Raw genomic sequence first — 26,791 nt, forward strand, 5'->3', positions numbered from 1 at the left:
ATTAAAAATTTTTATTTATTATTATTGATAAAAATTGTGTATTTGCGTAAAATAAGACACATTAATTGCCTTTAATCACTAACTAATTTCGTTTAATCGCGGTTGAGGGAGGGAGACGCGCATTCCACGGACCGGCAAACTTAGCGCGAACGGGTAGTAGGTACAAAGGCATCATTGGACGCGGTACCTCCGTCATTATTTTTAAAACTTAATCGACACCATGGCAGACATAAGCCTAGACCCATATTATGTTCTTCAAGACAAATCCGAAATCGACAAGGAAGATTTGGATGGAGAGTTGAAAATTATAGGAACGGACTACACGTACACCCACAGGATAATATGGCCGATTGTGCTAGCCATGGCTGTGTTACACATCGGAGCGATTACTGGGTTAGGGCTGGTCCTTGGAGGACACGTAAAGGTCGCTTCGATACTATGGGGTAAGTGTTTATCTTAAATAAATAAATTAGTAAAATGGGTCCATTTTTGAAGTCAAAATTACAGGTTTTATGACCTTGAAGAATAGCGTAATAAAAAAACAACGTGTTACTTTAATTTGATAGCTTGTCTACTATAGGAATTAAATCAAATTGTCTAGTTTAAAAAAGAAAATTTCGGATGCCTTATCCCATATAGGTATTATGCCCAAAACTATTTAAACATTTGGTCGTTTTCGTGCCTCTGGCATATATGGGTAAAACCTACAAGAGCGAAGCTGCGGCCAGAAGCAAGTCATCATCATCATCATTTCAGCCATAAGACATCCATTGCTGAGCATAGGCACGCATACGCCTCCCCCAATGATTTCCACACAGGGGCGTAGCTACTAAGGGGCAAGGCGGGGCAGTGCCCCGGGGCCCCCAAGCTTAGGGGGCCCCCGAATCATTACCAGAAAATCTCAATTTAACTGAACTTTAGAAAAAAATCTCCCATTTTCAAATAGGCCAGTAGAATTAAACACAAAAATTGATTAAATCGGAAATAATTCCTACAAAAGATTTTTTTGCTTTAATGGCTTCATTGGTTGCCCATTAAGACTCTCCTAAGGTTTCGACTTCGACGGAGTTGTGCTTAAGTGGTGGAGGCCCCCGAAAGGGGCGTTTTTTCGGTTTTCCGGTTATACCGCGTAAAGGACTTACCCTATCGAAAAGTGGTCTTCATGACGGTTAAAGGGCACTTAATCCTGCATTGAATTAGACCAAATTCATATGTTTTGGACAAACCGTTCTCGCGCTAAAGTTCGGCAAAGTAGAAAATATACGTATAATTAATGACCCTCTCCACGTCCAATGGCTTGTTACCCACATGCTTCCAAGCCTTGTAAAGGGTCGCCTTAACCAGTGTAACCCTAACAAGGCTCACGAGTTTGATTCGCTTATCCTTGTTCGTCCCAGCCGTTCCTTAACTGCGGTTGCTGCACCTCTTCCTGGCACTCTCCTGAACGACTCTGTGTTACCTAATGTGGCTGCCCCTCTTCCTTGTACCCTCCTGTACGATTTCATTGCTTAGCCATATGCCTGGTCCAAGGTTCGACGCCACAAAATCAACTTCGTACGAGTGAAAATAGTTTAAATACTATTTCCCGTGCTTGCAACATTTTTCTTTACTGCTTCGCCTCTATTAGTCGTAGAGTGATTGTATATATCCTATAGCCTTCCTCAATGTATGAGCTATTCAACACAAAAATAATGATTTCAATCAAACTAGTAATTCTTAAGATTAGCGCGTTCAAACAAACAAACAAAAAACTCTTCAGCGTTTTAATATGAACTTGTTGTCGTTGATTTTTGGCGTCGAACCTTAGACCAGGCATACGGCTAGGCAACGTAGTCATGCAAGAGGATACAAGGAAGAGGGGCAGCCACAGTAGGTAACACAGAGTCGTTCAGGTGAGTGCCAGGAAGAGGTGCAGCAACCGCAGTTAAGGAACGGCTGGGACGAACAAGGATAGGCGCATCAAGCTCGTAAGCCTTGATAGGGTTACACTGGTTGAGGTGGCCCTTTTCAAGACTTGGAAGCCTGTGGGTAACAAACCATTGGACATGGAGAGGGTCATTAATTATACGTATATTTTCTACTTTGCCGAACTTTAGCGCGAGAACGGTTTGTCCAAAACATATGAATTTGGTCTTATTCAATGCAGGATTAAGTGCCCTTCAACCGTCATGAAGACCACTTTTTGATAGGGTAAGTCCTTTACGCGGTATAACCGGAAAACCGACAAAATGCCCCTTTCGGGGGCCCCCACCACTTAAGCACAACTCCGTCGAAGTCGAAAACTTAGAAGAGTCTTAATGGGCAACCAATGAAGCCATTAAAACAATAAAATCTTTTGTAGGAATTATTTCCGATTTAAAAGCTAATTCTACTGGACTAAAAATAAATAGAGAGAAATTCGGAGAGTGTGTTTCGGATGTGCGTTTTATTATTTATCAATGTGCGTTTTACCACCACAGGGGGGGACCACCCAACCACCCAAAGAATCACGGTTCCAAAAATGAGCCTTCTATACCAAAGCGGAGGGGTTCTAGCACTAAATTTCCTACCTGTTTAGATTGCAGTGGGGCCTCATTTTTTTAATTGCCTTAGGGCCCTTGGTTACCTAGCTACGCCACTGTTTCCACATCGGTCGGTTGGTAGCGGCCTACATCCAGTGCCTTCCTGCTGCTGCTGCTTGCTGCTATCTTTATGACGGATTATTAATTTTAGTGTATTATTTTCAGCTGTTTTCTTGTCTTGGGTGGCCACTGAAGGGGCGCACATGGGGGCCCACCGCTGCTTCAGCCACAGAGCCTTCAAAGCAAAGCCGTTGCTGAAAGTCATATTGCTGATCATGCAAACCATTTCAGGACAGGTACCTACCTCAATTATATTGATTAAAGAACTACTGCCTAGACAAGCTGTTAAAAATAAAATTTGCGCCACAACACAAGTACTATGCAAAATGCGCACAGGCAATCTAGGTATAGTTAATAGGTAATATTATAAAGCTGAAAAGTTAACATCTAAACCTAAACCATTGGAAACGTTGTTTTTTTATAATCTCACTCGATACGGAGTTTTTTTTATGCATAACAAGGCAGATATTTGACCACAATCGCACCTGATGTTAAGTGGGATGCAGTCTAGGATGGTACCTTCATATCTGCCCTGTAAGTGCCTATTCACTCTCGCCTTGAAAACGCCCGGATTATAGTCTTCGGGAAAGACAGCAGGCAACGAATTCCAGTCCCTAGCTGTTCGCATTATAAAAGAGTCATCGAAACGCTTAGTGCGAGCTGGTTCATAAATAGTTCATAAATTCTTGACATCTGTTTTGTTTTATTTTATTTATATTCTAGCACTCAATGTACATCTGGTGCCGGGACCACCGCTTGCACCACCGTTACTCAGACACCGACGGAGACCCTCACAACTCAAAAAGAGGCATGTTCTATTCCCACTTCGGCTGGTTGATGACCAGCAGACACCCGCTCTGTAAGAAGCTGAGGAATACCATCGACATGAGCGACTTGCAGCAGGATCAATTGGTGATGGTCCAGTATAGGTGAGGCAAACTATTTGTACTGTTTTAATAGAAAGCAAGGCAGCAAGGTTTTGGAGTGGAGGCCGCGTACCGGAAAACGCAGCGAATACAACTGCTAGGTTAAACAATAATTGTGCGTTAATTAGGCCAGTAGAATTAGATTTTAAATCGAAAATAATTCCTACAAAAGATTTTGTCTATCTATCTATCTATTTTATTGGTTTAATGTCTTCATTGGTTGCCCATTAAAACTCTCCTAGGTTTTCGACTTCGACGGAGTTGTGCTTAAGTGGTGGGGGCCCCCGAAAGGGGCATTTTTTCGGTTTTCCGGTTATACCGCGTAAAGGACTTACCCTATCGAAAAGTGGTCTTCATGACGGTTGAAGGGCACTTAATCCTGTATTGAATAAGACCAAATTCATATGTTTTGGACAAACCGTATCTCTTTTTTTTTTCAGACACTTCCGACCGCTATACTTTTTCTTGGGTTTCCTCCTACCCGTCTGGCTGCCGATGCATTTCTTTCAAGAGACGTTCACGAATGCAGTGTTTGTGTGTTTCTTCCTGCGCTACGTGTACACAATGCACGTTACGGCCTGTATCAATAGCTTGGCTCACAAGTTTGGTATTAGGCCCTATGATAAGTAAGTATACCTACCTACTTGCTACGTACCTAATATTGAGCTAGAATCTAGATGGTTTCATATCTGAATCTCCTGGAACGGGGCAAGTGCGCATAGGCGCCTCAATAGGCGCATGGAAAACATGGAATATCTACAGATCCATATTTTCCAATATCTTAGGAAATAACGTAAAAATATTGATAGATTTGTACCGAATAATGTAGTAACATTACAGCATAAAAAAAAATTGCATTAAAATCATATAACTACCTACGCAAATATTAGTGACGTTTCTTTACATAATTTTATTAATTGTTGCATTATTGACAACCATCTTGACATCTAATGAACAATAAATATTTTTTTCTTGAAAATTAAATCTAATCTTTTGACACTTGGTCGTTTGAATGCTTCTTTTCATCATCTTCCAGAACAATCCAACCGGTCGAGACCTGGTTCGTATCTCTGCTGAGCCTGGGCGAGGGCTGGCACAACTACCACCACGCGTACCCCTGGGACTACAAGGCGGCCGAGATCGGGATGCCGCTCAACCCCACCGCCAGCCTCATCAGGCTGTGTGCTTCTCTTGGACTGGCGTACGATCTGAAGTCTGTCGACCCTGAGATGGTGGGTAACTTGGAACTGCTAGGCTAAGTTTGGTGACCACTTTACGTCCTAAAAACCAACCAACTCCACCGCCAGCCTCAACAGGCTGTGTGCTTCTCTTGGACTGGCGTACGACTTGAAGTCTGTCGACCCTGAGACGGTGGGTAACTTGGAACTGCTAGGCTAAGTTTGGCGACCACTTTACGTCCTAAAAACCAACCAACTCCACCGCCAGCCTCATCAGGCTGTGTGCTTCTCTTGGACTGGCGTACGACTTGAAGTCTGTCGACCCTGAGACGGTGGGTAACTTGGAACTGCTAGGCTTTAGTAAAACCAATCAACTCCACCGCCAGCCTCATCAGGCTGTGTGCTTCTCTTGGACTGGCGTACGATCTGAAGTCTGTCGACGCTGAGACGGTGGGTAACTTGAAACTGTTAGGCTTAAGTTTGGCAATAACTTTGCGTCCTAAAAACCAATCAACTCTACCGCCAGCCTCATCAGGCTGTGTGCTTCTCTTGGACTGGCGTACGATCTGAAGTCTGTCGACCCTGAGACGGTGGGTAACTTGGAACTGCTAGACTAGCTAGTTTGGTTAAGGTACATTTGAATTTAAAGAAACGATTTTTCCGATTCTCTGAGATGATGCTTTCAAAACACTATTTATATTGAAGACGGAGGCCTACACATTAGTGCTATGAGTTAGACAGCTGTGAGGGCCCAAGAAATCTATACTACTGATACTACATCATATTTTATAGTACCACAGAATAATGATAAGTATAGTACTTTAAAGATGAAGAGTTTGTTTGTTTTCTTGCCTCAACGCGGCGCGCTAATCTCAGGAACTAGGTACTGCTCCAATTTGAAAAATTCTTTCGTTTTCTTTCTTTCGCGGGACATCTGGTAATTAAATAACGAAATAAGGGTAAAGAAGAACTTCTAGGTTAATCATTATTACATTTTGAATGGGTCATTAATTCTAGATTCTAGTCTAAATTAGCAGGAGCGCAGCTCTCTCTAATTTACCAGATGGATTGGCCTCGTTATGGTGGCCAGGCTGCTAGATTCGCAACTTTTATTATTTCTCTTCTTCTTCTCAGTCGGTACACTCTTGTCAGAGTGGTCGTGGTCATCATTGTGAATCACGATTCAGAGTGATGTTCCTCGTAATACGGCGCCATTCCTCGCAGACTGCAGCTTTTCGGACACTTTCGCCAACCGAACACTTAGTTGCGGCCTTGATCTGGTCCGTCCATCTCATTGGTGATCTACCACGTGGTCTGGTGCCCTCAACTTTTTCCTGCACCGAAATACATGGCCGAAGAAGGTCAAAATGCGTGACTGAACCGTGGTTGATAGGCGCTGTCTGATGCCGAGTTCTTTTAATATGGAGTCATTATTTCTCTTACAGTTACACAAAAGGATAATGAACAAAGGAGACGGCACTTACGAGGTGAAGTACCTGCAGGAGCACGTCACGGCCATCGGTCCGCTGCACCCGCTCAACCCCAGCTACCGCGGCACGTGCCCAGACCCTGAAATCAAGCTGAAAGTCAGAATGAAGCCCTAAGGACAATAATTATGCTAGATTCCTAAGAAAACTTTCAGTCCGTCAATTATATTATTAAAAATATTGGACACGTAGGTATATTTTTATTTGTCAATCAAACAAGAAATTAGAAAGTTATGGTGCGTTGAATAAACTTGAATACCGCTGGTGCTACACTTTTAACCATTGACGTCACGGGCGTCTTTTGAACTTTGGCGCGCTATATCTCTCAACTTTCATTACTTTGAAAAAGTGAAAAATACGTACGTGTCGATTGTCGAGTATTTTTGATAATTTAACTAACGGACTAATTCAAACCCTTGAGTTTATTAGAAGATGAACACGCTCAAGCCAAAAATCTCTATTCAAAACCGGTTTCTGAATTAAATTTCCGAACGAATTTTACGAATGAACCAAAGCTTGCTTGGGTAGGTATGCATGGAAAAATTATAATAAAAAGAATCTTGCTGGAAGTTAAACGATTGTTTGATAGCATTTAAATATTAAGTAATGGTTATTGAATAGTTTCTAATTCATATTGTAGGTACATTATCATTGTTTTTACTTACGTTACGTTTAAATCAATAAAGTAATCTATTGTTATAAAAAATGCTTTTTTTCTGGTGTTTTGATGAAAGCCGACTTGTACGAATTTCCCTAATTGCAAGTTAAAATATAGGGTAAGTAGATATAATAAAGCCATTGGGCTTACCTTGTCATCCAGGGATGCGCGCTGAGCCCACATAATATACTCTTAACGTCCCTGCTGTATGTAATGATCACGGCAACAATTTCTGAAGTAGGTTCTGAAAGAGCCTGTAGGTCACCAGGGAGGGACTCACACACGGCATAATTACATTTTGTGGCCTGCAGTGGGTACTACAATCATTGTTAAACACTAAAAGTATGTAGGTAATTTTATAATAGGTACTAGTCTTATATAAACAATTTCAAGAGTTCAGCTAAAGTGCTCTAAAAACTAAACTGATGCTTGAAAAATCTGGAAAAATTCATATTAATACTTTTTTCATGAACTTTCAAGGAAAACTATAACGGTTAAGATAGGTCAATTAGTTTAAGAGAGATTAGTCATATAACTGATGTAATTATAAAATGTCTTCACTAGGTAATAAAAAATCCTTAGAAGAAAATATTAAAAGTGACTTTAGATGAAGTAATTGCTTGCTTTTGAAATACTCGTATATTGTGTTAGCGACGGACAACTACAGAACCCTACACTGCGCGTGGCACGACACGCACTTGCCTATTTTTTTATTAAAATTTTTTATTAAACTGAATAAGTCATTGCATTGCTTTGCAAAATGGCTACAGCTATAGTGCCTACAGTTAGACCTCGCAATAATACGATTTTGTAATAAACAACATTTGCTAAGAATTTGAATTCAGGCGTTAAGTCAAATAAAAATGAGTAATTGAGAAACAGCTAAACAAAGGTCGATAAAGAGTTATTATAGAGTTAATTTATGTCATTTAGGTGTTTATGCTGTGTGTGTAGGTATTCGTAGAAATATCACAAGTAAAAATGCATTTTTATTTAGATGTCTTTATTTAAACTTAACATAAAGAAAAACAATGTACAATATGAAATAGAAACTAGTCAATAACCATTATTTAAAAACAATCGAGAAAATCGTTTAACAGCGAGCAAGCACTACACAACATCTAGTTAGAAAGTTTACTTTTTCCATGCATACCAAAGCTTTTGTTCACATTGAACCAACATTCATTCAGTGTGTTGTTTTGTTGCCGACTTTCAGTGGTCTATTCGACCTCCCCACTTTTGTGTGGGGAGGTCACTATATCTAAATCTTACAAAACCAGACAGAGTGATATGGAAACGCAGTACCTATGACTAAGTGACTATGAAGTTTCTTTCTAGGTACAATAGATTTAAAGTCCTAATGACTTATCAACTAATTTACTAGCTACCTATTATTGGAAATGTAACTCCTAATTCCCAGAGACCCGCGGTCGCGAGCCAATGTAAGTTGTAGAGACTCGCTTTTTGAATCGAGATTTTTGGCTTGAGCGTGCTCATCATCCAAGTATGAACTTTCATCCTAGATAGAAGACACACAGAGTACGCTCAAGCTGAAAATTTCAATTCACCTGGGCTTTGCCCGCGCCCGCACTTTACGTGAATAGGGATGTTTCCTGGGTAAAAAAGCAAAAGTTTGAAATAGTCCGTCAGTCAACTTATCAAAAAATACTCGATACGTTTTTTTCGCTTTTTCAAACTAATGAAAATTGAAAGAGATAAAGCGCGCCAAAGTTCAAAAGACGCCCGTGACGTCAATGCGTGGTTAAAAGTGTAGCACGTTATGACGTCACGCGAAACTTTAACGCAACGTAACTTTCTAATTACTTGTTTGATTGACAAAAATATACGTGTCTAATATTTTTTAATAATATAATTGACGGACTGAAAGTTTTCTTACTAGTATAATTATTGTCCTTAGGGCTTCATTCTGACTTTCAGCTTGATTTCAGGGTCTGGGCACGTGCCGCGGTAGCTGGGGTTGAGCGGGTGCAGCGGACCGATGGCCGTGACGTGCTCCTGCAGGTACTTCACCTCGTAAGTGCCGTCTCCTTTGTTTATTATCCTTTTGTTTAGCTGTAAAATGAATAATTATAATAAATGATCAGATGGTGATGGTATCATGAGGGTGCAAACTAAATTATAGGTAGGAGGTACCCGTTGCCATCGAAAACCTAAAAAGTAATCGCAAAATGCCCTCACGATTACCTAGGTAAGTATATCTAAAAATATAGAATAGAGCTAGGTCTCCGATTCCAGAATCTGTTTTTTCAGAAATTTGGAAAATACGTAATGTAATATTTAATGTTGAGAATGTGCTCAAATACGAATGTGATTTTGATATGAAGAGGTAAAAAGTAGCTAAAAGTCAAATGCGTTGCGATAGCAAAATCTTTGAGACGAGGATCTTAAAGATTTTGCTGTATCGGCGGGCACATGAGCGGTGCGACGCCGCAACGTTTTTATGCCGCAACTGCTGTGCCGCACGCTATTGTGTCTGTATTGCGTTCCAGCAGCGTAAGACAGTCACAATAAACATGGAGATATTTAAACAACTGAGCGGCGCCGTCGCAACGCATTCTTTCTTTGGCTCTTATCTTAGCAGTTCCAAGTTACCCACCGTCTCAGGGTCGACAGACTTCAGATCGTACGCCAGCCCAAGAGAAGCACACAGCCTGATGAGGCTGGCGGTGGAGTTGGTTGGTTTTTAGGACGTAAAGTAACGTAAAGCGCCAAACTTAGCCTATCAGTTTCAAGTTACCCACCGTCTCAGGGTCGACAGACTTCAGATCGTACGCCAGTCCAAGAGAAGCACACAGCCTGATGAGGCTAGCGGTGGGGTTGAGCGGCATCCCGATCTCGGCCGCCTTGTAGTCCCAGGGGTACGCGTGGTGGTAGTTGTGCCAGCCCTCGCCCAGGCTCAGTAGAGATACGAACCAGGACTCAACCGGTTGGATTGTTCTGGAAGACGATGAAAAGTAAAGCGTTCGAACGACCAAGTGGATTTAATTTCCAAGAAACTTTTTTTAAATATTAATGTTAAAATAGAAACAAAGAAATTGGAAAACATGGGGATCTGTATTCCATGTTTTCCATGCGCCTGTGCGCACTTGCCCCGTTCCAAGGACATTCAGATATGAAACTCAATATTAAGTACATAGTAAGTAGGTATTAGATATACTTACTTATCATAGGGCCTAGTACCGAACTTATGAGCCAGGCTATTGATACAGGCCGTAACGTGCATTGTGTACACGTAACGCAGGAAGAAACACACAAACACTGCATTCGTGAACGTCTCTTGAAAGAAATGCATCGGCACCCAGATGGGCAGGAGAAAACCCAAGAAAAAGTATAGCGGTCGGAAGTGTCTGAAAAAAAAAAGAGATATTTTGACCCTCCTTCTGGCGCAGTCGGATAAAAGGGAAAAGATTGCCCATTAGGTCCCGTATAAATAATAATAAAATCGTAATAGTGTAACAACAAAAAGCAGATTTTTGCAGATGTTGTAAATCTCGCTTATAGTTTTTAATGCTGTCTTATCATCATCATCATCAGCTGCATCATTATTTCAGCCCCAATGACTTCCATATTGGTTGGTTGGTAGCGGCCTGCATCCAGCGCCTTCCTGCTGCATCTTTATGATGTCGTTGGTGAACGTCCTACTACGCTCCGTTTTGTCTCCACTTCAAAATCTTGCTGCCGTGCTATCTAATAAAACAGTACAAATAGTTCCCCTCACCTATACTGGAACATCACCAATTGATCCTGCTGCAGGTCGCTCAAGTCGATGGTTTTTCTCAGCTCCTTGGAGAGCGGGTGTCTGCTGGTCATCATCCATCCCAGATGGCAGTAGAATAGGCCTCTTTTTGAGTTGAGAGGGTCTCCGTCGGTGTCTGAGTAACGGTGGTGCAAGCGGTGGTCGCGGCACCAGATGTACATTGAGTACTAGATTATAGGTAAATAAAATAAAACTGTAAATTGTGAACTAGATAATAATATAAAGCGTGAGATTGTAAACTAACAATGAATTAGGTTAGGTTAGACTATAATCTAACTACATCAGATTATAATCTGACGGAATTCACAATTTTGGATCTCATTTGACAAGACTTTTATGTTCTGAAATCGTGTTTAGCGTCCTCTGAAATCTGCCGCCCTTAGGACGCTACCGCCCCTAGGCTGCGGCCAAATCCAGGAGTCCTATAGCTTCCCTCGATAAATAAGCTATAACAAAAATATTTTTTCAAATCGGACCAGTAGTTTCTGAGATTTGCGCTTAGCGCGTTCAACCAAAAATCTTTTCAGCTTCATAATATTAATATACTCGTACGTACCTAGATTGTTTGTGCGCATTTTGTTTAGTACCCATTTGTGACGCAAATTTTATTTTGAATGGTTTGTCTAGGAAGTTGTTTATCAATGGTAGGTATAATACCTGTCCTGAAATGGTTTGCATGATCAGCAAAATTACTTTCAGCAACGGCTTTGCTTTGAAGGCTCTGTGGCTGAAGCAGCGGTGGGCCCCCATGTGCGCCCCTTCAGTCGCCACCAACGACAAGAAAACGGCTGAAAATAAAAACTAATTAATAATATTTAATATTAGCTTCTTTATGAGATCGTCGGTCCACCTTGTGGGTGGACGTTCCACGCTGCGTTTTCCGGTACGTGATCTTCACTCAGAACGGTAGCAGGAAGGCACTGGATGCAGGCCGCTACCAATTTGGCGTTGTGGAAATCATTTGGGAAGGCCCATGTTCAGCAGTGGATGTCCTGTGGCTGAAATGATGATAATGATGACTAGCTTCTGGCCGCAGCTTCGTTCTTGTAGGTTTTATCAAGGGCAAAACCCGCAGCTTCGTTGTTAACAAAGCGTTGAATGGCGCTCCCGGAGCGACTTAGTTCAAACGATCATAGCAAATATTTGATAGGGATAGGGACATGAGATTTTTGGTTATACCAAGGTATACGATAGAAAATAACACAAAGTAATAAAAACTAGGACCTGTTATTGGGGCATTATTCGGAGAAATTTATCAAATAACCAAAAAAAACACGAATTAAAATGCTTTTTTTCAAAAAGTAAAGTTTTTTTATTATTTGTTGCCATTTTCTGAGTATTTTATGTATTTTTTTAGTTTTATCACTGTTTTTATTTTACCTCTTAGTTTATAAGTTATGACGTTTTCTTTATAATAAGTAATTGAAACAAAAAAATCTCTATATTTTTTTTAAATCTCAGATATTTTTGACACTTTTTCCGTCGATAAAAATGGTCTAGTTTCACCTATTTTCATACGTGCACTTTATTAAGACTCACACTGTATAACTCAAAGGTGACTTACTGACTGACATAGTGATCCCATAGTGAGCCCAAACCACTGGACGGATCGAGCTGAAATTTGGCATGCAGGTAGATGTTATGACGTAGGCATCTGCTAAGAAAGGAATTAACGAAACTCCACCCCTAAGGGGGTAAATCGGGATCCACGCGTACGAAGTCGCGGGCGGCCGCTAGTCTATAATATAAAAATGAATCGCAAAATGTGTTGGTAAGCGCATAACTCACCAACGCCTGGACCAATTTTATAAATTATTTTTTTTAATGTTGAAGTCTGGTTTTTAAGGCAAGAAAAAATCGAATAACTTCCAGGAAAACCCTAAAAACAGCCCGTTTTTCATGGGCGGAAAGCTAGTTTACGATAAAAAAAACTTACCCCATAGTATCGAAGCGACCTTCACATATCCTCCAAGGACCAGCCCTAATCCAGTAATCGCTCCGATGTGTAACACAGCGATAACTAGCACAATCGGCCATAATATCCTGTGGGTGTACGTGTAGTCCGTTCCTATAATTTTCAACTCTCCATCTAAATCTTCCTTGTCGATTTCGGATTTGTCTTGAAGAACGTAAGGGCTGGTTGCTAGGTCTATGTCTGCCATGGTGTCGATTGAGAGCTTTAAAATAATGACGGAGGTGTACGTCAAAATTATGCCTTTATATACCTGATGGCGACGTATTCGTAGAGGATTAACCTCGATCGGTGTTTACAAAGACAAATAGGTATTATCAACTTACTAAAAACATCTTGTTCTAGCGGTTACCTTAGTCTGCAGTCAGTACCGAGGCCAGACAGCGGCACGGGAGGGGTGATTTTAACATATGACGTGATAGAGTATACAAAGCGGAAATCTCGCTAACATTTGACGTAACAAAAAACATGTGCGTGTGGACTGAGTGATCTTTTCAAAAAACTCATCCAACCACAGCCAAATTTTGAGAGGATTTAGGAAAAAACTGTGAAAACTTCATGCGTTCATAAATTCTGAAATGCAGTTGTACTAAAACGAAAAAAATAATTGTAAGTAAGTATGCAAGGTTCAAATAATTTCGAAAGACTTAAATTCAGTTGCAAGATTTATCCCGCACTAACTAACAAGCGAAGTCAATAAAGCTTGTAAATAACAAATTGATAATATCATGCTCCTCAGCAACCCCTATGACTGTTATAATTTTTTATTCTATGATAATACGAGTAGGCATATAGTAAGCATACCTACTGGAATTGTTAACTGCCTTTTTTAAGTCGATTAAAAATGAAATACTCCATGCCACTATTATAGTTAATAAATACGCGTTATTCAACCAGGTATTAATTAATTCCAATCCCAACAAAACACGTTCATGTAAAATGTTGCTAAGACCACAGATAGTTAAATTAAATAACTAACCCTGCTCTTGAGTGAGCAGGATGTCGTGTTTGCCGCGCGAGCTCGTTCGCCCAGTCTGGACGCACCATTAGACGAACTAAATGCCCGCACTGGGAAAATTCCAGTTATCAGATCGCCATTAATGTTGATCAATAAGGTCAGCATTTTAGGTCAGAGACATGTTTGTAGAGAGCGCCTTATGGGCTACCTTTTTATTTATTTATTTTACGTTCTAGGTTCCAAATCTTGGTGTAAACTGAATACTCGTAAAAGTCATTTCATTTCTTTGGAACATGGCAACAGCTACCGAGCTGTGCGACCGAGCAAAAATACAATTTTGTAATAAACAACATTTGCTAAGAATTTTAATTCAGGCGTTAAGTCAAATAAAAATGAGAAATTGAGAAACAGTTAAACAAAGGTCGATATTATAGAGTTAATTTATGTCATTTAGGTGTTTATGCTATGTGTGTACACATTCGTAGAAATATCACGAGTAAAAATGCATTTTTATTTAGATGTCTTTATTTAAACTTAACATAAAGAAAAACAATGTACAGTATGAAATAGAAACTAATCAATAACCATTAGGACTTAAAAACAATCCAGAAAATCGTTTAGCAGCGAGCAAGCCCTACACAACATCTAGTTAAAAAGTTTACTTTTTCCATGCATCCAAAGCTTTTGTTCACATTGAACCAACATTCATTCAGTGTGTTGTTTTGTTGCCGACTTTCAGTGGTCTATTCGAACTCCCCACTATTTGTGTGGGGAGGTCACTACCTATATCTAATTCTTACAAAACCACGTATTGACGACAGAATGATAATAATATGGAAACGCAGTATCTATGACTAATTGACTATGAAGTTTATTTTTTAGGTACAATAGATTTAAACTCCTATTCAGTTATCAACTAATTTAACCTATTCTTGGAAATGTACTCCTAACTCCCAGAGACCCGCGGTCGCGAACCAATGTGAGTTGTAGAGACTCGCTTTTTGAATCGAGATTTTTGGCTTGAGCGTGCTCATCATCCAAGTATGAACTTTCATCCTAGATAGAAGACACACAGAGTACGCTCAAGCTGAAAATTTCAATTCACCTGGGCTTTGCCCGCGCCCGCACTTTACGTGAATAGGGATGTTTCCTGGGTAAAAAAGCAAAAGTTTGAATTACCTAGTCCGTCAGTTAACTTATCAAAAAATACTCGATAACTACGTATTTTTCACTTTTTCAAACTAATGAAAATTTAAAGAGATAAAAGTTCAAAAGACGCCCGTGACGTCAATGCTTGGTTAAAAGTGTAGCACCTTGGGACGTCAGTCACGAGGAACTTCTACACACCATAACTTTCTAATTACGTGTCTGGTTGACAAATACGTGTCCAATATTTTGGATATTATAATTGACGGACTGAAAACCTACTTAGGAAACTAGCCTATAGTCCTTAGGGCTTCATTCTGACTTTCAGCTTGATTTCAGGGTCTGGGCACGTGCCGCGGTAGCTGGGGTTGAGCGGGTGCAGCGGACCGATGGCCGTGACGTGCTCCTGCAGGTACTTCACCTCGTAAGTGCCGTCTCCTTTGTTCATTATCCTTTTGTTTAGCTGTAAAATATACAATTAGAATTAACTTTACGTTAATAATAGCTTTGTGATAATAGATGTAAGTGTAAGGAACGTACTCTGCCTCAATATTTGAGCGCTTTAACAGCGCGAAAAACGCGCAATTAAATAGACGCGCTGCCGATAATTTCGATGACAGTAAAACGCCGCTCCGCCTGTTGTCGCGCTTTTGAAGTTCTAACGCTCGTATTGTGAATGCTGCCTTAGAGCCGTTACGTCTTATTTACTTACGGGTGAAGCTCGCTTCCACCTTCGGCCTCATCATCACTTACCATCAGGTGAGATACAGGTCAAGACCTTTCTCGTTGTGGATAAAAAAAAAACTTATGTCTAAAAAAATTTAATCTGTCATCTCAGAGAATCGGAAAACTCATTGTTAGTGTTGACTGGGCTAAAATACGAATGTTCAGGATCGACAGACTTCAAGTCCAAGAGAGGCGCAGATCTGATAGTCCCATTAGCCCCTCGTGGTAAGCCAAAAAATATGCTTTTGTTACGAATGGGCTCACCACAATAGTCGGACGGCGCTGGCGTGGATCGAACCCGCGTTCTAGGATGTCGAGTCGGCCATTCCGACCCCTTCACCGTTAGTAGGCTATGGTGCTTTAATATTGGTTTTGACGTAAGTTGGTAGCCTAGCAGTTCCAAGTTACCCACCGTCTCAGGGTCGACAGACTTCAGATCGTACGCCAGTCCAAGAGAAGCACACAGCCTGATGAGGCTGGCGGTGGAGTCGATTGGTTTTTAGGACATATAGTTGTCGCCAAACTTAAGCCTAACAGTTTCAAGTTACCTACCGTCTCAGGGTCGACAGACTTCAGATCGTACGCCAGTCCAAGAGAAGCACACAGTCTGATGAGGCTGGCGGTGGAGTTGATTGGTTTTTAGGATGCAAAGTTATTGCCAAACTTAAGCCTAACAGTTTCAAGTTACCCACCGTCTCAGGGTCGACAGACTTCAGATCGTACGCCAGTCCCAGAGAAGCACACAGCCTGATGAGGCTGGCTGTGGAGTTGAGCGGCATCCCGATCTCGGCCGCCTTGTAGTCCCAGGGGTACGCGTGGTGGTAGTTGTGCCAGCCCTCGCCCAGGCTCAGTAGAGATACGAACCAGGTCTCGACCGGTTGGATTGTTCTGTAAAATTGAGAATAAATTCAGAATTCCTTCAAATCAATCATCAAAATTCGGGATCATCACCGACTCGACACAAGAGACTGGACACGTGTGCCAATAATGCAAAAATTAAATCCTTCACAGATTATATTTTCAGGTAGGTAGGACACAAACGGAAAAGTATCTTCGATTAATCGATATCATGTTGGTTTTGTTATAACATTGCAGACTTGAATCAACTTGATGTAAAAAAAAACTACTACTCCAGAGTCTGTTATCAATCTGTGTTACAGTTCATAGAGTCCTTACAGTTGATATGATAGAAAACACGGGACTATTCCCACCTCTCGTTCCCACCACTGCAACTCCTGTGTAGCCAGGATCTACAGCTTGACCGCCATAAAAACCCAACCAATGAAGGTCAAGTTTGTCCCGGGGAAAGTTAATCTGTCATTGGACCCGCAACGAAATTAATCAGAAGAACATAGGAGGAGTTCGGAATGAAGGTTCGACTTCCCTCCGGGGTAGGTAGGTACAGCTAAACCGCCCATACCAACTCTAGTTTAACCGTTACAATAACTTTAACTCATAGTCAGTGTACTCACTTATCGTACGGCCTAGTCCCGTACTTATGCGCCAGGCTGTTGATAAAGTACGTAACGTGTAACGCGTACACGTAACGCAGGAAGAAACACACGAAGACCGCGTTCGTGAACGACTCTTGGAAGAAGTGCATCGGCACCCAGACTGGAAGGAGGAAGCCGAAGGTGAAGAACAGCGATCGGAAGTATCTGGAAAAGAGCATTAGATGTTGTCTTTGAAATGTCCTAATTGAGAGTTATTCTGAGTTCTCAAACGTGACGTTATAATCCTTCTTGTCACACAAAATTTATGGTAAGTAATAGTTCTATTCCGACAGCTCCTAAACAGTACCCTTGTCAATGATGGTTCCCTTAAATTGCGCTCACCAGGCGCTATTGGCGTATGGTAGGGACCTTACCCAACTGTGGCGAAAACCTTGTGATTGCAAATGTAATAGTCCTCCTACCACTGTCTTAGCACCTTACTCGCCAGTGGCGCCATTCGGTAAGCGCAAATTAGAAAACTCTCATTGACTAGGTGTGCCAAATATTGTAGGATATCCCATCCTCACTAACCTATATTACGGGACTATTCCCACCTCTCATTCCCACCGCTGCTGTGAAACCAGGATCTACAGATTGGCCGCCAATAAAAACCCAACCAGTGAAGACCAAGTTTGTCTCAGGGGAAAGATAAACTGTCATTGGACCTGCAATGAAACTGCCACTAACCTATACTGGAACATCACCAATGGATCCTGCTGCAAGTCGCTCATATCGATGGTCTTCCTCAGCTTCTTACAGAGCGGGTGTCTGCTGGTCATCAACCAGCCCACGTGGCAGTAGAACATGCCTCTCTTGGAGTTGTGAGGGTCTCCATCCGTGTCTGAGTACCGGTGGTGCTGGCGGTGGTCGCGGCACCAGATGTAGGTGGAATGCTGGAAGAAAAGGGTTTTGAATGAATAAAAAATGCCATATGGCATAATTATTATCGACGGGATTGCTGTACCATCATCATCATCATCGTGGCGTTTAGTCTCAATCAATTTTTATCGTTAAATTATGTATTGTTTCCAAAAATCAACCTATTGTAACAACGTATTGTTGAACCTTTTTTTACAATAGAATTTATCTAACTTATTAAGAAAAAAATGTACAATAATGCAAATTCATAGTTAAAAATTACGTAGGTACCTATACCTACGAGTAATTTGTATGAATATAATGATTACAGGTTAATAACAAGTGAAAACAGTTTGAAGGAATAGAATAGAATTTATTCATCCTACTAATATTTCCTACTCCTATTATAAATGCGAAAGTTTGGATGTCTGGATGTTTGTTACTCTTTCACGCAAAAACTACTAAACGGATTTTGTTGAAACTTTACAGTATTATTGTTTGTAACCCAGATTAACATATAGGCTATAATTTATGCCGATCTGTGACACTAAATTTCACGCGGACGAAGTCGCGGGCACAGCTAGTTTGCAATAAATGTGGTACATACATAGGTGTTTTAATTTAATTGAGTATTGCACGCTTAGTTGAATATAAGGTACAATAGTGTCGTTACAACAGTAACTTATATTTACGACATATTATTACGTCAGGGTTCCGTACAGAAGTGTCGATAGTCGATACTAATCTCTACTGTGTATTTAGGGTTCCGTAGCCAAATGGCAAAAAACGGAACCCTTATTTACTTAACAGTAATCTAAAGTTCTTAAATGTGAAATCTACGACCTGCTAGGTAATATCTTTTTTTTTTTTTTTTTTCATTTATTTACCAAATAAAAAGAATTACAGACAAAATTTGTTTTGACAGCATTCAGGAAACCACTAAGGTTTGTGTTGATGCTGTTGCAGTTCTACATCGATACTTATGGTTACAATAATAATTTCAATTAATTTACAATATTTTATGACTTTAATTAATCATCCCGAATCTAAACAATACCCGATATGTTGACATCTCATTTATTTCATACTAGCTGACCCGGCGAACTTTGTTCCGCCTTAATGGCAATAAATAAGCAGACTTTTTTTTTATTTCGAACGGGATAAAAAGTATCCTATGTCCTTCTCCTGGCTCTAAACTACCTCCCTGACAATTTTCAGCTAAATCGGTTCAGCCGTTCTTGAGTTATAAGTGGAGTAACTAACACGACTTTCTTTTATATATATAGATTCAGAAGCAAATGCGTTTTAATTTTATGTTTGATATTAATTGGCCTTATATTATTTTTAAGTTCCGAGGGTAACTCGTTAAATAATCGCGGTAACAAATACGTCGCTGTGCGCTTGCCGTAGGTATTGTTTGCTCGGCGTGTGCACAGCCGGCCCGCAGCGACCGCCCGAGTGAATACAGGGTGAACGCGTTGTTCTCGTAGCATTTCTTCGAAGAAATATTGTTTAAGAAAAACGTTTTTAAATTGTGAATGAATGGGTAAGATTTTGCAATGTTGAAATAAGCTAATATCGTCATCTAGAAATTGGTTTTTAATTTTAACAGAAACTAAATTTTTTTAAATTTTTACTTGAAGCTTTTATATTTTTTCGAGGTATGATTTGTACGTACGACCATAGCTACATAGTCCATATTGAATATATGAATCAGCCATTGCGTGATACAACATTAATTTAGTTTTGAATGGTATGCGCTTTTTTAAAATTATTATATTGGCCAAAAATTGTCTTAATTTATTACAAATGTGTTGAACATGATTGGACCAGTTGAAAGTATCATCAATTATTAACCCTAGGTATCTTATGCTATTTTCACCTCCAGCGGAGGGCAGCTGCACACTAATGTATGCAGGCAGTTGTGGTTATGAGCTACTATGGGATTGGGCGGTAATCGTTTCATGTAAGGAGATTTTATGACCATGAGTTTAGTTTTTTCGCAGTTAATTACTAGACCTGCATCGTGACACCATCGTAATAGTGCATTTAGGTCAGATTGTAGTAGCGCACAAGCTTTTTGCGGGTCTTTATCCGCAATGATAAGGCACGTATCGTCGGCAAACTGATAGCAAGTACAGTTCCTACCTGTACTTATCAAAATAATGAGCCTTTAGGCCTTAGGTGTACTTATTAAAGGCACGTTCAATAGAAAAACAGAAAAGTTAGAATGTTTTTCTCGGTCGTTTTATTTGATGGCACGGAACCACTAGGGGTTCCTCCGATTAGCACTTAGCCTTTAAAAGAGTACAAAAACAAACGACAGCATTTGTTTATAAGTGATGCAACGAAAACTAATACGGATGCAAAACGTACTGTTCTAAAAATAGTACATTGAGTATAAACGTAAAGTAGTAAAATAGGTGTGAATTGTCTAACATACGAGTAGGTAATTGCGCCATCATACCTATTGGTATAAAAATGCATTAACCCTTAAATGGTTTTTGTCCGTTTTAAAGGACATGTCAAATAATTGCCTACAGAATCTAAATTAAAGCAATTTATCGACTTTCAAGGGATATTTTATAAAAAGCATAATATTTTATGTGAACCACGGGGCTGTAGTTCAATAAAAAGCCGCGAATTTTAAAAATCAAGACAGTTGAAAAACTGCAACAGCAAGGTCAAGTTTTCGCTGTTGATAAATGTGGCAATACTGTGGGTATTACACTTGTTCTTGTACTTTATTGATTGTTTTTAGAATATTTACGAATAAAACTGACGACTATTGCCAAAACTGTAAAAAAATATTGATTTTTTTTCATTCATTTCAAGGTTACAAATGTTATGTCACTTAAAACGGACAATGCCATGTATCACTAATAAATACTCATGTTGATTTTTAGACATTTTTACCCCATTTCCCCCTTTTAGGGGTTGAATTCTGAAATAACCTGAAACACGTGTTTATCCATTTATCGATAGGAGTACTCCTGTGAAGTTTCGAATTAAATAGTGTAACTAATTTTGTTACGCCCTACAAACTTTGGACCCCCATTTCACCCCCTTAGGGGGTAATTTTGGAAAAATCCTTTCTGATACCACCCCTAGACCCTAACAAGGAACCTTCATGCCAAACTGTGTTTTTATACCCACCGGTTTGGGATTTATGTTGATATATCAGGCAGTCAGTTTCTCTTTTTAAATGTCTGGGTATTTTTGATAAATGTATGTAAAATCAACAGTAAATAATCCGGATGGATTGCAGAAGGCGCTGGATTAGCCAGAGGCTGATTATCGGGGATTCCTGTATTGTTATTAAGAAAAGTTGTTTTACGTTTGTTTTTCTAAACTGGCAATGTCCGCCCTAAGTGACATGGTTGTAATGCTAAATAATTGGCAATGTCCGTTTTGAGTGACATGTCATAACTTCTATACTAATTGAAATTTTTTCAAAAAGTAAATATTTTTTTCTTAATCTATCAAAACAATACCTAAATCCCAAATTTGACCATTTTTGAAGCAAGGGTTCAATGAGTGCCAATTTAAGGGTTAACCGCTCCGTAGCTTCATGCAACTTTAGTACTTAAAAAACAGAATACACCTAATCGAGTCACCATCTTCATGTCATCTAAATATATAACTCAAAGGTGACTGACTGACTGACTGACTGACCGACTGACTGACTGACATAGTGATCTATCAACGCACAGCCCAAACCACTGAATGGATCGGGCTGAAATTTGGCATGCAGGTAGATGTTAAGACGTAGGCATCCGCTAAAAAAGGATTTTACGAAACTCCACCCCTAAGGGGGTAAAACGGGATCCACGCGTACGAAGTCGCGGGCGGCCGCTAGTTTAGCCATAGCTGTCAAACGAAACCGATTTTATGATGTTATTTGTGTGTCAGTATCAGCACAGAATAATAATAAGTATGGCATCAGGATTATTTCCCTGTTTTGTACCTACAATAAATCATTTAATGAACCATTCACGTTTCTGAAACAGTATTTCTCATAAACATCGACGATTTCACTCACGTAAAATCTGAAAAAAAGGGTCACTTAAAAATTAGGGATTGATGGTGAAAACGGGCATTAGTCTCCACTGCAGGAGCAGGACAACCCTAATAATTAATTAGGGGAAAAATGAATATTTGACCTACACTCCCCACGCTGCGCTGGCCAGACGAGTGGGGAGGCCTGATGTTTGCATATTTCTTCTTTGAAAGGAAGAAAGAAAGATAGAAAATATGTTTTTTTAGTCCAGGGTTAAAACTTAAAATGACGCCAATTATTTTGTAGGTGGTCTACCTCTATGGTCTAGTGGTAAGACCACCTGCTTCAGACGCAGAGGTCCCGGGTTCGATTCCCAGTGGGGGCAGATTTTTCTGTTCGGTTCAGTTGGTGGTAGGGCTTGTTCTAAGTCCGCCTGGCTAGCTACCACCATCTTACCTAAGTCTGTCGCAATAACAACAATGTTAACAGCATTGTTGTGTTCCGGCAGTTAGAGGTAAGATAGCCAGTTCCTCTGTGGTTGAGGATTCCGGGTGAAGCTCGCTTCCAACTTCGGCCTGATCGTCACTTACGTCCTTCCTCGTTGTGGATAAAAAAAAGGTACAAGTAAGTATTGGTTATTTTGCTAAATGTTTTCGTAATATTTACATAATGTCAATGAAGAAGTTGTTGACAAAAAAGTAGGTATTGTTTTTTTTCATGTACATAATGTATCGTATGGTAGTAGGTAAGGCACTTAAAGTGGGAATTTGGTTGGAGAGGAATTCTTGTAAAATTCAGCGCAGACAAGAGGTGGGAAGGGTAGGAAAACTATCAGTTAGCGATCCAGTGCGAAACGGTGGAACATTACAAAAAATCATCGTCCCGGATCGCGACCGCTTCCGCCTCTGTGTGCGCTGACCTTTACAAATAAACAAGCGGCCGCCCGCGACTTCTTGCGTGTGGACCCCATTTTACCCGCTTAAGGGAATTTTGCAAAATCCCGACTTACTGAGCACCTACGTTCTAAAAAGAACCTCCATGCAAAACTTGAGACTTCTAGTACTTGTAGTTTCTGAGATTTTGTGATGAGTGGGTCAGTCACCTTTTGTACCCTTTGCACCACCGGCCTGCACCACTGGTGGTGCAAAGGGTATTTTTAAATCCCTCTTGCACCACCAACAAATAGTGCTGTGCTACCATCGACTGTAAAACTAGTAGTAGACTGTAAAATACTTAATAATTTAATTGTTATAAATAATATTTAATAATATTTCTCGGGTCAACCAAGAAGAATTTGATATAGCTCCTTTATGATTATGTTGCCCTGGTACTTTAGGAATTATTCGTTGTATGTAGGTATGAATGGTTGTTATAATTTTTTCTGTTATGTTGTCAAATCTGTCCAGTAGTTTCGGAGCCTTTTCAGTACAAACAAACAATCAAATCTTTCCTCTTTATAAAATTAATATTATATGATTATAGATAATTGTTTTACAGTTAATGGTAGGGCGGCACTATTGGTGGTGTAAAAGGGATTTAAAAATACCCTTTGCACCACCAGTGGTGCAGGCCGGTGGTGCAAAGGGTACAAAAGGGGTCAGTCAGTGACCTTTTGCTTTTATATAGATAGATTATTTACCTGTCCAGAAATGGTTTGCATGATGAGCAGTATCACTTTGAGCAAAGGCTTAGCCTTGAAGGCTCTATGGGAGAAGCAGCGGTGGGCCCCCATGTGCGCTCCTTCAGTCGCCACCAGCGAGTAGAAGACGGCTGAAAAAAAGTTCATCATCATCATCATCATCCAGTCTTTTCAATCCAAGTTTTGCCAAGTTGGACAAAACTGAAGTGCCATCTATACTAATACTAGCTGACCCGGCGAACTTTGTTCCGCCTTAATGGCAATAAATAAGCAGACTTTTTTTTTATTTCGAACGGGATAAAAAGTATCCTATGTCCTTCTCCTGGCTCTAAACTACTTCCCTGACAATTTTCAGCTAAATCGGTTCATCCGTTCTTGAGTTATAAGTGGAGTAACTAACACGACTTTCTTTTATACAGTGTGAGTCACGTTAAAGTGCACATATGAAAATAGATGAAACTAGACCTATTTTTATCGACAAAAAAGAGGTCAAAAAATTTTTGAGATTTTTTTTTTTATTTTTTATATAATTTTTTTTCTTCCAATTACTTATTGTAAAGAAAACGTAATAACTTTTAAACTAAGCGGTATATCTTGATAAAATAAAAACAGTAATAATGGTAAATAACAGGCGATACTAAAAAAATACATAAAATATGCCAACAAATAATAAAAAATGATACTTTTTGAAAAAAATCTGCTTTTAAATTCGCGTTTTTTTGGTTATTTGATAAATTTCTCCAAAAAATGCCCGTATAACAGGTGGTTTTTATTACTTTGTATTATTCTCTATCGTATTACCTTCGTAAAACCAAAAATCGCATGTCTCTATCCCTATCACAACATTTGCTATGATCGTTTGAACAAAGGCCTGCCACAACATTATTCTCCGCTACAGGTAGAGACAATTTTAATTTTAACTAAAATGCTTATTTTACTTCGAAATCTTTTGTTTTTATTTGAAATCTAACTTGTCTTTATCAAAATTATAAATCTAGAGCCATTTTCAGTTTCGTTGTTAACAAAGCATTGTATGGCGCGCCCGGAGAGGAATAGTTCAAACGATCATTGCAAACGTTGTGATAGGGATAGAGACATGCGATTTTTGGTTTTACGAAGGTAATACGATAGAGAATAATACAAAGTAATAAAAACCACCGGTTATAGGGGCATTTTTTGGAGAAATTTATCAAATAACCAAAAAAACACGAATTTTAAAGCAGATTTTTTTCAAAAAGTATCATTTTTTATTATTTGTTGGCCTTTTTTGTGTATTTTATGTATTTTTTTAGTATCGCCTGTTATTTAGCATTATTACTGTTTTTATTTCATCAGGATATACCGCTTAGTTTAAAAGTTATTACGCTTTTTTTACAATAAGTAATTGGAAGAAAAAAAATTCAATAAAAAATTTAAAAAAAATCTCAAAAATTTTTTTACCTCTTTTTTGTCGATAAAAATAGGTCTAGTTTCATCTATTTTCATATGTACACTTTAACGTGACTCACACTGTATAGTACAGGGTGTTTCTTGTAAGGTGTCAAGCCGAAGGCAGGCGATAGGTGAGAACTAGACCTATCGATTTCACCCCCATGTATGTTCTACGATTTTTCGTAGTTTAGAAGTTATCGTTAATTTTGAGATTTTTTCAAATTTTATGACCTAGTGGCTTAATTTTTTTTTTATCTTTTTTTTGGGTTGACTTTTCTCAGATTTCTTTTTTTTGACAGATTCCCTATTAGTTGCAGATATTTGAAAAAAATAATCACCTTCTTATCTTTAATGCAAGATACAAAATTTTTGCTAGAAACATAAAAAATATGCTTTTAGCAGAACATTCTAAAATTTTCAACTGAAATGTATGAGAAAAAAAAAGAATTTCCATAGGTCCAAAATAATTTTAAAAACTGCGCATTTTCCTAAACTTTCATAATAACACAAAAAAACATGTACTTAATAGGCCATTATTTTCTGTAATCGCTCCACTAAAGTGGTAAGTCGGAGATTCCGTTACATGTTTTTGACTTTCTTAGGACTAAGTAATATTTGCAATCCCCTAAGTTTACGTTATGTAGAACACATTTAGAGACAATAACTGAAAAGATTTTTTTTATCCACAATGTGGAAGCTCTTGCTCTTCATCGTATACAAAAGGGAATATGAAAATATTGATGAACTGCGGACAAAGCTGACTGAAGCACAAAACCATATTAGAATGCAAGAAGCTTTTGTAAATTTACGAATAATTGTTTTGCGTCGTTGTTGAATGTGCAGGTCAGCGGTGGACATTTTGAACATTTACTTTAAATTAAATCATTACACCCTTTTTTGCTCTCTTTCTCTCTCTCTCTCACACACACACACACACACACACACACACACACACAGACACACACACACACACACACACACACACACACACACAAACTCTTTCCCTTTCTCTCACACTCTAATAGGTAGGTATATCAAATTTAATCGTAAAGTAACAATCACCACTGTGGTCTAGTGGTAAGACTACCTATTTAGGACAGCCAATTCCTCTGGTGGTTTAGGGTTCCGGGTGAAGCTCGCTGATCATCCATCAGTTTCCAACTTTCCATCAGGCCAGATGAAGGGCAAAAGCTTCCTCGTTGTGGATAAAAAATGTTCTGTTCAGTTATTGTCTCTAAACGTGTTCTACGTAACGTAAACTTAGTGGATTGCAAACATTAGTTAGTCCTAAGAAAGTCAAAAACATGTAACGGAATCTCCGACTTACTACTTTAGTAGAGCGATTACAGAAAATAATGGCCTATTAAGTACATGTTTTTTTGTGTTATTATGAAAGTTTAGGAAACTGCGCAGTTTTTAAAATTATTTTGGACCTATGGAAATTCTTTTTTTTTTCTCATACATTTCAGTTGAAAATTTTAGAATGTTCTGCTAAAAGCATATTTTTTATGTTTCTAGCAAAAATTTTGTATCTTGCATCAAAGATAGAAAGGTGATTATTTCTTTTCAAATATCTGCAACTAATAGGGAATCTGTCAAAAAAAAGAAATCTGAGAAAAGTCAACCCAAAAAAAAGATAAAAAAAAAATTAAGCCACTAGGTCATAAAATTTGAAAAAATCTCAAAATTAACGATAACTTCTAAACTACGAAAAATCGTAGAACATACATGGGGGTGAAATCGATAGGTCTAGTCCTCACCTATCACCTGCCTTCGGCTTGACACCTTACAAGAAACACCCTGTATATAGATTAAAAATGCGAAAGTAACTCTGTCTGTCTGTCTGTCACGCTTTCACGCCTATACCACTGAACCGATTTTGATGAAGTTTGGTATAGAGATAGTTTGAGTCCCAGGAAA

General features: G+C 39.2%; 3 protein-coding genes across 4 annotated transcripts in view; 1 reads left to right on the top strand and 2 right to left on the bottom strand.

Moving 5' to 3' along the window:
• The first annotated feature begins 220 nt into the window (after window positions 1–220).
• Window positions 221–6,717, top strand: LOC135086058 (stearoyl-CoA desaturase-like). The gene is made up of 6 exons (XM_063980826.1): window positions 221–443; window positions 2,727–2,857; window positions 3,345–3,550; window positions 3,988–4,173; window positions 4,584–4,779; window positions 6,171–6,717. Exons 1-6 carry the CDS (start codon window positions 221–223, stop codon window positions 6,327–6,329), a joined length of 1,101 nt encoding a protein of 366 aa, XP_063836896.1. The 3' UTR covers window positions 6,330–6,717.
• A 1,236-nt stretch (window positions 6,718–7,953) lies between these two features.
• LOC135079978 (stearoyl-CoA desaturase-like) lies at window positions 7,954–12,826 on the bottom strand. Its single transcript, XM_063974628.1, has 6 exons — window positions 12,585–12,826; window positions 11,306–11,436; window positions 10,610–10,815; window positions 10,053–10,238; window positions 9,633–9,828; window positions 7,954–8,943 (listed from the first exon to the last, which is right to left on the bottom strand). Exons 1-6 carry the CDS (start codon window positions 12,808–12,810, stop codon window positions 8,785–8,787), a joined length of 1,104 nt encoding a protein of 367 aa, XP_063830698.1. The 5' UTR covers window positions 12,811–12,826; the 3' UTR covers window positions 7,954–8,784.
• A 2,180-nt stretch (window positions 12,827–15,006) lies between these two features.
• LOC135079983 (stearoyl-CoA desaturase-like) overlaps window positions 15,007–26,791 on the bottom strand; it is a 49,019-nt gene continuing 37,234 nt past the window's right edge. Inside the window, exons 2-6 of one of the 2 annotated variants that reach the window (XM_063974652.1) lie at window positions 23,441–23,571; window positions 17,631–17,836; window positions 16,923–17,108; window positions 16,143–16,338; window positions 15,007–15,187 (exon numbers count right to left, since the gene is read on the bottom strand). In XM_063974652.1, coding sequence (XP_063830722.1) covers window positions 15,029–15,187; window positions 16,143–16,338; window positions 16,923–17,108; window positions 17,631–17,836; window positions 23,441–23,571 — 878 coding nt within the window. In that variant the 3' untranslated portion in view covers window positions 15,007–15,028. Of the gene's footprint in view, window positions 15,188–15,999; window positions 16,339–16,922; window positions 17,109–17,630; window positions 17,837–23,440; window positions 23,572–26,791 lie in introns of those variants that run through there. The other variant, XM_063974642.1, reaches the window with a different exon arrangement.

The sequence above is a fragment of the Ostrinia nubilalis genome, chromosome 2 (assembly GCF_963855985.1).
Source record: "Ostrinia nubilalis chromosome 2, ilOstNubi1.1, whole genome shotgun sequence".
Classification (NCBI taxonomy): Eukaryota; Metazoa; Arthropoda; class Insecta; order Lepidoptera; family Crambidae; genus Ostrinia; species Ostrinia nubilalis.